At 39.2% G+C, this 12072-nt stretch overlaps 1 protein-coding gene across 1 annotated transcript; it reads right to left on the bottom strand.

The window, feature by feature from the left end:
- Positions 1–3086: 3086 nt before the first annotated feature.
- On the bottom strand, positions 3087–11230 carry LOC117413501 (glutathione peroxidase 7-like). Its single transcript, XM_034022743.2, has 3 exons — positions 10949–11230; positions 5101–5362; positions 3087–3963 (listed from the first exon to the last, which is right to left on the bottom strand). The coding sequence occupies exons 1-3, from the start codon at positions 11078–11080 to the stop codon at positions 3800–3802; spliced, it is 558 nt and encodes a 185-aa protein (XP_033878634.1). The 5' UTR covers positions 11081–11230; the 3' UTR covers positions 3087–3799.
- Positions 11231–12072: the final 842 nt, after the last annotated feature.

Raw genomic sequence — 12072 nt, 5'->3', positions numbered from 1 at the left:
AATAATTAGATGTCAGTGTCAATGCCCTTTAAAACTCAAAACCCTGAAGATTTTTATGAGACATAACTGGAAAAAATAATGACTTTGTTTGTTTATCTTAAAAATACTTACGGTTGCAGTCAAATTAGTTGACATGACAGCAGCGTTCTTGTTTGTCCAGCATTTGTTTTGTATTAACAGAATGAAATATAAGCCTATGTTGCTGGGTGGTATACAGTAGTTTACCATGGCCATGGTAAAACAAAGTCAAAGCACAGTTCAGTCATGATCCAGGTGAGTGTGGTAAATGGTGTACCATGAAAAAGGGAAACCAGTAACACTGTATATTAATCTCTAATAACAATGTTATTATACATAGTTACAATGTACTTAATGTGTACATCTTTTTGCACGATATATGCAAGTACACAATTTGATCAGAAAACAGTTATTTTCGTATATTTATGTAGCATAAGAACCAAATCGAGTCTACAGAATAATTACAGAGATGCAGGCTAGGATTAAAAGTGAATTATAACGGCACTATCTTTACAGCAAAAACATGCTGCTGTAAACACTGATCATGTTAAATATCGTCACACCTTCCACAATCTGCTGGCAACCATCAACAAAGTACAGATCTCAAACAACAAAAGGCAAATCCACTAACACTAGAGATGTCGCAGAGATGGTGTCACAGTGAATGTGGGGTTGATAAATACGTCAAAGACATTGGTATTTAATCTTGGTTTCTAGAAGATTGTTCAACCAATAGGATTTAACAAAGGGGGCTGTCTTGTCCTTAAACTGAGGGGACACAGAGCTACTTTGTGGCTTGGAACTTGGTTTTAGGAGACTAGGTTTCAGGCCACTGCACAGCACACCAGGGAACACTTGGGGTTTGATAAAGCAAAGTTCCCTTAAGCTAGGTCCCCCAGTCTCCTGGAACCAGGATTCAAGCCCCTGGTGCTGAGAAAGTGTCGTATCTGCTTGAAGAACGTGGCTGTGAGATCATGATGAATGATGTATCATTGCCAACCTGGCACGAAGAAAGTGAAACACACCAAATGCTTGCCCTCAGCATCCTATCTAGCGCAATATGTAAATAAAACATTTATTTCAAGGTAGGAGAACATCTTGTACCAATAATACAAGATACTGAACAGATTGGTGGAACTAAACTGAACTGCTCTTTTAAAATGACTTGAGAACCTTAAAAACCAGAACACATGATTTCCTGTTTCTAAACTTTCCTTTTATGTATATAATTGTGTCAATATTTTAAAATACTAATGCAACAATGTTTTTTTCCCTTTGTTATTATTGTTATTATGTACTTTTAACGGTCAATCATAATACATTTTACTGCAAAATTTCAATACAAATAATTACAAACGGAAATGTGACCCCACTGAAAAACATGTCCTTTGTATGATTTGCCTCGGTAACGCCTAGGACATATAATTTTCAAGGGCTAAGAACTATTTAGCATCTGTTAAGTGCAAATAAAGAAGTTGTAATGGGGGACGTTAGAATCCAGTAGTATCCTAGCAACACCACTAACTACAAGTGAAGGCCTTACATTTCCTGTCGTTGGTTTCCCATCTTCAATTGTTACCCATGCTTGCTCAGAAATATTAAATGAGAGGTCTTAAGCCATCCATCTGAAGAGACCAAGTTATCAGAACCCCGCATTGTGCAAATGATGTGCCTGCTTTTAAAATCTCAAATCTGAGATCTCGTATGGGCCAACGTGCCTTTGTATAACAAGCATCCCATCGCTGGAATTCATTGCCGTCGAACATAACAACAGCCTCTTCACAATACCTTTTCGCTCATAAATACTTATTTTAAACCTGACATGGGTTGCAAATCCTGTAAATACTGCCTATAAGCAGGATCCTGTCAATTGAAATTGGTATTGTAACACGCGAGATTGCCCTCTCTATTCTTTTTATAGAATGCTAGTGCTCTATAGCACGCGCTTACTCATTGCATGGTGTAATTAAATGGGATAATTGCTTTATTGACTTGCAAAGGAACTGTGACGGAGGTCGGAGTGCAGCCACATAATGCCTGAAATTCAACATGCCCCCCCTCAAGAGAGTCATTGTGCTGGTGTTGAGAGCATTCTGACCCACTCCTCATTTCACACTGGCCTTCTCACAGCAAGAAGCTTCTAGTGCCTCCATGGGGACCTTTTGTACCTGGGAAGTGTCATTTCTTTTGTACAACTGGAATGCAAAACACTCTATTAATGCCCAAGAGTCACGCTGTTCCACAAACATGATTTTAATTTTGGATATAACAAGTACCATTAAACATCCAATTCCAACCTCAAAACATTCAGCATAGCCAATCAGATGATGTTGTTTTTTCAATACGATACTTGTGTATTCTGTACAGTGCACCTCATGTCAAAGCAATTATTTTCTGCATTGTGATTGGTTATGAGTACTGCAATGCATGTCTGTATGTTTCCTTGACTGGGTGCAGATGGCAGATGGCTGAAGGAGAATGTGGTGGGATAACGGGTGCAAATGTGATGAGTTTATATTGGTGCACATATGTTCAGAAGTAATAGCTGCAGGACTGTGAGGGTGGTATTACAATGCAGGCTATAAACAAGGGAAGACTGTATGAAGTGATAAGACTGTCACACTTTCCATTATAAAAGACATGGATTTGTGTGCTGCTCCCACTCGGTGCTGACATATGTTTATTGAGATTCAACTTGTCATGCAATTCATGAAAAAACTCTTTCATGAACTCTTTCCTCTAGTCTTTATATGGAGACATGTGGAAGCCAATGCATGACAGCCCCATATGAGGATGTCATTTGTTCCCTTTCATGCATTAAAGGGTTAATAGAAGTGTTGTATAAATCTATATCATGCCCTTTATTTAGGCTTTATTTTTACTTGTTAGCCTGACAACAGCTTTATTTTCTGCTCCAAGACTGATGGAAATACACAGGAGTGTTGTAGTCAATGTTGTTGTTTGTTCTTCTTCAGGGTCATAAACTACATGGTTTGATCAGATTCTGGAAGGCATAAGAAAAATAAAACAAGAAAGAACTGACTATTTTAAAAATTCACAGAAAACTATTTTGTTGAAATGTTGGACTTTATTTCTTGAATAAATCTCTTTCATTTGATCTAATGATCCTGCTAATAAATGATTAATATCTACTTTACCACCTCCACCTCTTTGGTCCGCACATAAACTGAATACACCAGGAGGCTCCACTACTAGTTAGGAGCAACAGCCGCTAGCAAGTACAAAGTTTTTACAGTCAGGGTTTCTTTACAGTCAGGGTTTCTTGTCTTTCTTGGCTTCTTAGTTTGTGAAGCCCCTCCAAAGTGGAATATGCCAGCTTCCATGTCCGTCACACCTTTCACCAACAGCAGTGCTTGCAAATCAAGCTGTTCAAACTTTAAAAAGACAAACAGAACTTTATTTTGCCAGAACCATCACAAATGTATTCTTACATAGCCCCCTTCACGCCACGGCATCGCAGAGCGCTGTGCAAAGTTACAAACAAAACAAAAGCTCATATGCACAGTGCACTCCAGCTACAACCAATTACAGAAAAGCACATTCAGAACAGGATGACTTGAAAGAATCCAGTGTTTCAACCTGCCTAATGTCAACCGCAACAGAGTTCCACAAACGAGGCGCACAACAGCAAAACGCTCTGGTTGATTTAAGAGCATTTTGAATGGAATTTTTGATCAGGTGATATTTGAAAGCGGGCAGTTGTTCTGAAAGCTGCTGCACCTGGATACAGTCCAGGCTGTTGGAAGGGCTGGGTCTGACACTAAAGCTCATCTTTCTTCTTGAGGATCACCTGCCTCACGAGCGCAGTGACCTGTGGCCGGATTTCTTCCACAGGTACGTTCGGACCCCAGGCATCCACGACCTTCCCATTGGTGTCCACGAGGAACTTCCAGAAATTCCAGTCAGGCTCCTTTCCGATCGACTCTGAGTGAGAAAAATAAATAAACCAATAACTGTAGATGCCTTGGGAGTCATACATCACAAGACCAACTGGTATTCTTTATGCTACAGTTAAATCAGAACTGCGAACACTTACTCTGTCTTGATTAAGTGCTGAATTAAAAAGAAAAAAAAATAACTTGCAGCTTATAAATCATTGAATTCAAAGGAGGGTTGTTACTAAGAACATCTGTTCTTATTAAGGTAAGTGTCGTTATTGACTTTAAACTTCATTACACATTTGGAACATTAAAAATGACATGACCGTTCAGGCACAAGGATCCAATGGAAGCCCTTCGGTTTTGTAAGTCCAGTTTCTCAAGCTTAGAATTGCTTCGATTTTCATAAACGTTTAGCTGGTGTTGAACATTCTTTCAACTTACAAGTATGTATTTGCCAGACCTGGGATAAATATAGGTATAAATTGGTTTGTAAAAAGTAACTATTATTTGGAAATAATTAAATACATATCGCAGAAAGTAACTATTATTTGAAAATATTTAACTATGAGTAAAGTAGCTGAAACATGTTGAAATACTTTAAACTCTTCAAAAACATGTAACTGTAACACACAGCAGCCTCATTATTATCCTGCATTCTAAGCAGGTTAAGTCTTGTCCTTGTTAACCACTCAATTATCTTTTGGAAACTGCTCTATTTAAATTAGATTTAATTTGATCAACTAATTGAAATATTTTAATATTTTATTTCAGTGGGTAAATATTTGAAAACAATGAAATGTCTTTAACCACTGGTTTAATGGCCTGTTTTGAAGTTATTGAATTGAACATGTTTAGCATTTTCCTTGTTAGAAATCCTCCTCAACCACCATGTGGTAATTGCAAGACTTGGTACATAATTATACATTTAGGGTAATGATGAGATTTTAAATTCTGATTATTCATTAACTATTTGGGAATAGCTGAAGATATTTTATTTTTCAAATAACTTATATATACTTAAATATTTTTAAATAGTATTTGTTTTCTGCAACAACAACAAAAATTAAATATTTTCAAATAATATTTGACTTTGTGCAATTAATCTTTGAATATCAAATACAACTATACCTGTCTCAGGTCTGGTATTTGCATGAATGCATCTCTTTTTTTCTGTACTTACCCACAAGGTACTTAAAGGCATTATTGGCCCCAGTGCCCACCACAGAGACCTTACTGAACATGGGGAAAGAGACGCTGTAGGTCCTCCTGGCAAAGCTCTCAATCTCCTTGTCGCTGCCAGGCTCCTGCTGCCCAAACTGGTTGCAGGGAAAGCCCAGCACGTTGAAATGATAAGGACCCAGGTCCCTGTGGAGCTGTTGCAGGGCTCTGTAGTGCCCCTCAGTAAAGCCACACTCACTGGCCACGTTCACCACGAGCGACACCTGTGGAAGAAACCAGGAGCTCTCATATATTTGGGAGAATGTAGCGATGCTACAATAGGTGTGAGTTTGGATGCGAATAAGGGGTGACAAAGGTTATTCATTTGCTGTGAAAAATTGGAGGGTGCGACGCTTTTCTGCGGAAAATGGATACACTAAAGCAGGCTATCAACATGCTTACTCTCTCAAAGGTAAAGTCAATTAAAGAGTTCATCACACTTCGTGGTTTGCTTCTATTGATTAAACTCACATTTGACTTGACAGGTTTGCAGTCATGTACCGATGCATCAAGGTAAAACATAGATTTTTTTTTTTTCTGTTACATTTGCAGACACTAATCATCACCAACATTTAATCTTCAAGTAGAAATCGTAGATAATTAGAGTTCATTGATCCAGTATAATACCAGCTTGCACTGTCAGCTCTGCTGCTGCTCTGCTGTGATTCCGGTTGTTTCACTCTGTCAGTCATTCTGAAATGCCATTTCGGCTGTTTATTCAGTGGTTTCTCTAGACTCTTTCATCAATATCTTCCACCAGACTGCTCTGTTGTTTTGAAAATTGGTGCTAAACTGCTTTGAAAGTTTAGCATCAGAGAGCCTACTGGTGCTAATGATCAAACCCTCTCCTAATCAAGCTCCCCTCCCCCAATCTTCAATGAGCTTTTAACATTTTGTGAGCAGACCAGACCCAATAAGAAACTATCATCATCTATGGTTGCTAAGGAATACAATTTTATTTTTTTCTGGCGTCAGAATTGAATGTTGTTGACGCTATACGAAGCCCCCTGGTGGTAGAATCTAGCACCATAGCACCAGAGTTGCACCCCTGTTTGATGCAGACTTTTCCAGCCCCTAGCATTTGTGATGTATTGACAACAGCTCTTTCCTGACTCGTGTTGTGTGATGAGTATCATATTTACAGAGAAGATGGTTATGAAATCTGTTTCTACATGATTTGTAAGCGTATTGCTGTTGGGATATTGTAGGTACAGTACCAAGTGTCCAAGGAGTCCTTGGCTTCAAAATTATCTTTCACTCTTCCTTTAACATCGCTCTTTGTGTTTTGAGTGAAACATGCAAACCTTTTTCTATCTGAGCCGACTCACTCAGGCAGGAAGTCTATAAGTTCACAGATGTTGCTTGAGAACAAAAAGTTAATGACAACTCTTCTGACAGCTCCATTTGTTATTCCACCAACTAAGGCATCAACCATTGTCTAAATAAATGGAAGAAACACCACTCAGCTTTTAAAAATGAATGACAAGTCCCCACGTACAGTCAGGCACTTGAGGGTAAGAACTTGTTTTTACAGATGAACCTTGGAGGCTGCTAAATCAAAGCCAGCAAACAGGACTTCCAGAATCTTACGCACAGCAAATGAAACTAGTGAACTCCATTCTTACTGAGACGCCAGCAATGGGAGTTGCAATCCTACAGGGAGCAACATAGAAACACATGCTGCTTCAGCCGACCATTCACTGAGGCCAGCAAGTTCACCACCGCTCCAAGCAGTTTGGATTCAGAATTAAAAAACACCCCCTAGAAAGTCAGATGGGATGTTTATAACTGAAAATATCAACCAAATGGATACGTTTTTCCTGTTAAGTGCAAAATCTGACAACAAACGGATAAAGTGTGATAGAGGCGTGTAACTCAAAATTCGATGGTGAAGATGACTGAATGGTCTGGACATGGAATTAACCTCTGTGAATCTTAGTTTCAGCATATTTATCAACACAGAGCTCCTCCAGCCAGGATCTATACAATATGCAATAATGTATGTCATTACTTTATCTATATTAGTTGAGTTTCAGAATCAATACAAAATATACCAGCAGTCTACAAGGGACCAAATCTCGTTCTTCCTGTATGACTGCATACACATTTCAGGGCTGGAATTAAGACTTATATTACATAGCAGTTTCACCCAGTCCAGGTTTTCATACAAACTAGCCACAGTGTGTTCAGATAACAAACTCAGGTGTGTCTTTTTAAACTCATTGTAAAACCAGGAATGGACCAAACTGCAATGCAATGGGAGTCTTATTTCCATCCCAATGTTCGTTTACAGTTTATGTGCCTGCCAGTTTATGCATTTTATATTAGCATGATAAGAACAATTATGTTTCAAAATTAAATTGCTATATTAAATTAATGCATTCCTGCCAGAAAGATGCTTAGAGGTGATTAAGGAAATAATATTAATGTGTTGCAGTGCATACAATAATTAGATTGCTGTATTCCAGCAATTAAATGTGCAAATTAAAAAAAAAAACACAGATTGGGCTAATTAAAGCATATTAAAGGGTAATTGGTTCAATCCCAGCCACTGACTCGCTGCATGTGACTGTGAGCAAGTCATTTAACCTCCTTGTGCTCCATCCTTCAGATGAGATGTAAAACTGAGATCCTATTGGAAGTGACTCGGCAGCAGTTGTGATACATAGTTCACCCCCTAGTAGCTTTGGATAAAAGCGTCTGCTAAATGACTAATTAATAATACAGAGCTGAATTTAATAAAGATCAGGATATGGATTTGAAACCCTTAGGGGGTAAGAAAAATGTTGTTAGATATCCCAAAATTCATTTCTATATTAATGATTTACACTACTCCACACTGGGGCAGCAGTGTGGAGTAGTGGTTAGGACTCTTGACCAGAGGGTCGTGGGTTCAAATCCCGGTGGGAACACTGCTGCTGTACCCTTGAGCAAGGTACTTTACGTAGATTGCTCCAAACCCAACTGTATAAATGGGTAATTGTATGTAAAAATAATGTGATATCTTGTAACAATTGTAAGTCGCCCTGGATAAGAGCATCTGCTAAGAAATAAATAATAATAACCAACAGAATAGCTTCTTTTTTAGATTAAAAAAGTAATCTTTTTCCTGTTGAAGTTTTTCATACAGTGTCCAAAGAGTTTGTTTAAATGTGTTTATTTTCTGATGCCTTCTACTAATTTCTATACTGGAAAAAAAGTTTGTTGGGGGTGATTTATAAAAAAAAAAATCACAGCGCAATGCATCTCTCCAGGACATAGGGAAAATTAATAGTATTCCCCTCAAACAAACAATTAAGTGAACATCTGTATTAGGTTACCAGGACCTAGATTAAAATATATTTAACGGTGGTGCCCTAGCCATTAGAAGGTATAACAATGGCTGTGCCACAGATTTTGATTGCGTTCAGGCCCACGTTGTGTTGTTGTCTCGTGTCACTGGGAAGGTCAATCAGCTGCTGGGTAAAGGGCTGAGCGGCCTCCTCATCTTTACAACTTTACTTCTGTCTTTATTCCAAAACTTTATGGTCTATAAACAACAGGTGCTATAACAGCAAGAGTGCGTGTACATCAATATCTCTGTTTTTCACTAATGACTGAAACACTGCTAAAGTGAAGGAGCCAGCAGTTATTAAATATATGTATGGAGGGGAACTGTCTCCTGTGAAGAATCTGCATCACTGCACAGCACCAATAAGTAGCAGAAGGGGAGGTCTGACGAAAAATTTATTTCCTCTCATTAAAGTAATGAGACTTTATTTCTTATACCTCTGACGATTTCATCACAGCACTGATTCACTATGATCCAATAATAAGGCTATGAAGTACTTTGCAGTTCTTTATAGATATAAGTGCTTGTAAACTGTGAGCAGGAAGACGGCTTCATCCAGTTCATTCGGTTACTAATGCACCAGTAGAAATCTATATAACAGTGTTTACAAGTTATGCATAAACTCATCCAATGTCCAAGTCTAAGAGCTCCCAGTTCACTGGAGATTATGTGCACTTTTACCTAAATGACACATCATCAGCAGAATGCCTCATCACAGTCAGGTAGGGATGCACATCATCAGCAAAATGCCTCATCAGTCAGTCAGGTAGGGATGCACATCATCAGCAGAATGCCTCATCAGTCAGTCAGGTAGGGATGCACATCAGCAGAACGCCTCATCAGTCATGGAACTTTTTCAATGCTATTTCATGTTTTCATAGAGGAAGTGACATTTTTATAAACACTTCCAAACTCGTGGGCTGACAGCTGGTAGTAAGCATTAGTAATCCCCACCTCATGTTGCAGCCTGTCCAGTTTTTCCCAATCCCTGACCTGAGTTTGTCTTTCTCTCGTGTGTGCAGACTGCTTTCAGCAGGCCCTGCCTCCCAGTGGCTGAAGCTGGTGAGTACAGTGATGCTGACACAGTATTCAATGCAAACACTGTAGGAGAACCACAGGCTGGTAAAATGATTCACTATGATCTGCTAAGAAATAAATAATAATAATAATAATAATAATAATAAAATGGCAATCAAGATGGTATCTATTGTATGTCTAATTAGCAGGACTGTTTGACTCAGTAAATTGTCACCTCTACCCACATTTGTAACCTGCACAAACAGATGCATTCTATTACCTTTTCTACGGGCTCTCTCCAACTATTAGCCCAACCCAAACTGGGTCAAATTAGTTCAGCTAATAAAAATGTCTCTGTCTATAATATTGTATATACCACCAGAAAAAATGAGAAATATTTGCAGAGGACTGCTGGGAAGTGCAAAACAATGGCGCCATCTAGTGTACAGCTGGTGAAATTGCACACACTCTTAAATCTCAGTTTACAGTATTTGATTTTTTATTTATTTTTCATGTATCTAAAATTACAAAAGTGTTCTGAAACAGGAAAATAAACTTCAGTAGGTCACTTCAAAATAACTGGGAATGTATTGGACCTGTGTAAACGAATCCATTGTGACCGCGATGCTGGGTATATTGTATTAGCAAATGTAGCGCAAAAGTCTTTTTTTTCTGTTTTCAGAACAAACTGACAGACCACACCGGAACCAGCAAACTTCAAAGCCTTTGGGCTGGGCGTGGTCATTGCACGTGTCATCTCCTCATTATTAAACAAAACCAGCTGCCCATGCCGAGTCTGCACGCTCTCTTCAGAGTTGCACGTTAAAACAACGCCACTAGGTGTGCATTGTTACAGTAATGCATGTAGAAGTCATTTCATTCTTGACCCCGTGAGTGTTTTATTTGAAGTTTTAACAAAGTTGTATTTTAAATAATTAATTAAAAACGGTGGTAAATGATTTGTGAATATGACCAAATATCCCATCCTTATTTAGTTATGCCATCGTTTCTAATAAACTCTGAAATAACTCACAGGGACCCTCGGAGTGAGCAGAAGTGATGCATTTAAGCAAACAATATATATTAATTCCCATAATAAACACATTCGTCCCAATGGTGACACTGCATTGGAAAGCATGCAAAGAAACACAGACATGTAAGTTAACGTTAACACCTATATTGCACGCTTCTCACCAAGTTAGTGTGTGGTTGCCACGTATACACTCAGCTTCATACCCCAGACCCTCCTGAGACGCACTGGAGAATTTAAACACAAGGCAGTTAGGGTTTTATTAAAAGTAACAATGAAGCAGTTCAGAGGAAAGGATGCAGACATGCAACAGTTCTACAAAGACGTGCATTTTAATAGCTTTACTATAGTGTAAAAACGAGCGCTGTGTTAGCTGCAGTTCAGGCAGCAGCAGTGGTCACTACACAAGCTCTACCGCGAACAGCAACTTACCGAGCCTCTGTATTTCTCCAAAGACACTAGTTTCCCCCTGATGTTTACAACTTTAAAAGTATAGAAGTCTTTGACTTTGGCCGCTAAAGAGGTGAAAGTCAGGAGAAGTAACGTCACAAATGAGAGAAGCATTGCTAAAGCTGCTAAGAAGACACCGGTTCTCCAAAATATGCTCTCCTTGCTCCTTTCTACGCTCCGGACAGGATTCTGCGTACAAGTGAATTGTCGGGATAGATAGAGCCCTTTCACATTCCAAATCGTGTGCCGTAAAGCAGTGACGTAACAGCAAACATCAACAGTGAAATGGTTGCTCTTGATCGTGTAAGCGAGAGAATCAGCGTGTGTGTATATATATATATATATATTCTCAATCGTATCATTCATGAAGCTGAGTGACATGACCTATATATCGATGTCAAGGTCCCCAGGCTAGTTTAGTATGCAGTGTTTATAGAACTGAGTGCATATATTAAACATAGATTTCAGATGACCTCTGAGATATGTTACGTTTACAGTGCAGCGGCGGCAGTCGGCAGATTATTAAAACGACTAATCCCTTTCTCTAGTTTTGCCGGAGATCATAAAGCTTCAGCTATCCTTTTTATCACTCCCTTTTAGCTGCAACTCAACCCCTGCTAGCCTGCTTCTGCTGCGCGGCTTTGTCCCTCAGCTTTACCCACAATGCCGAGCAGGTTGACATGGCGTCTGGGGTTGGTGTTTGTACCAGGGCCCTGGCTAGTGAAATACACAAACAGAGAGCGAAGATGGAGGCCGTTTCAATTGTCGTGATCTAACGAAAGTCACACGAACAGAGGTAACGCGAATCCCTCTCCACAAACACATCTCATCTTTTTGTGTTGTCAAAAAGGTGTAACGGAGAGGCAGAAGGAGGTCTGTCTCTGCGTGGGTATCTATGTGATATTTATAAAGATGGCTATTTCTGCTTCATACAGTCCAGGTGCTCGTATTGGTGCAGCTGCAAGGGGCTCGATGCTTTTATTATCGGGTTTTCTTTTGCACTGTAATGTCGAGATCGGATCAGACATGGGTTGTTGATCAGATATTTCGGATTTGTTGTTGTTTGGGAAGACGGCTCAGCGTGTCGAGAATCTATTAATAGAGTC

This window comes from Acipenser ruthenus, chromosome 10, assembly GCF_902713425.1.
Source record: "Acipenser ruthenus chromosome 10, fAciRut3.2 maternal haplotype, whole genome shotgun sequence".
Lineage (NCBI taxonomy): Eukaryota > Metazoa > Chordata > Actinopteri > Acipenseriformes > Acipenseridae > Acipenser > Acipenser ruthenus.
The sequence above is the reverse complement of the archived record's forward strand: the minus strand, read 5'-3'. Positions and strand labels throughout refer to the sequence as shown.

What these genes read in the sequence shown, in the direction of transcription:
- LOC117413501 (XM_034022743.2), bottom strand. Translation starts at nt 11,080, where the DNA reads ATGCTTCTCTCATTTGTGACGTTACTTCTCCTGACTTTCACCTCTTTA. An exon ending in TGGAGAAATACAGAGGCTCG is followed by an intron (nt 5,363 to 10,948) that starts GTAAGTTGCTGT and finishes TTTCTTCCACAG; the next exon opens with GTGTCGCTCGTGGTGAACGT. An exon ending in TGCCTTTAAGTACCTTGTGG is followed by an intron (nt 3,964 to 5,100) that starts GTAAGTACAGAA and finishes TTTCTCACTCAG; the next exon opens with AGTCGATCGGAAAGGAGCCT.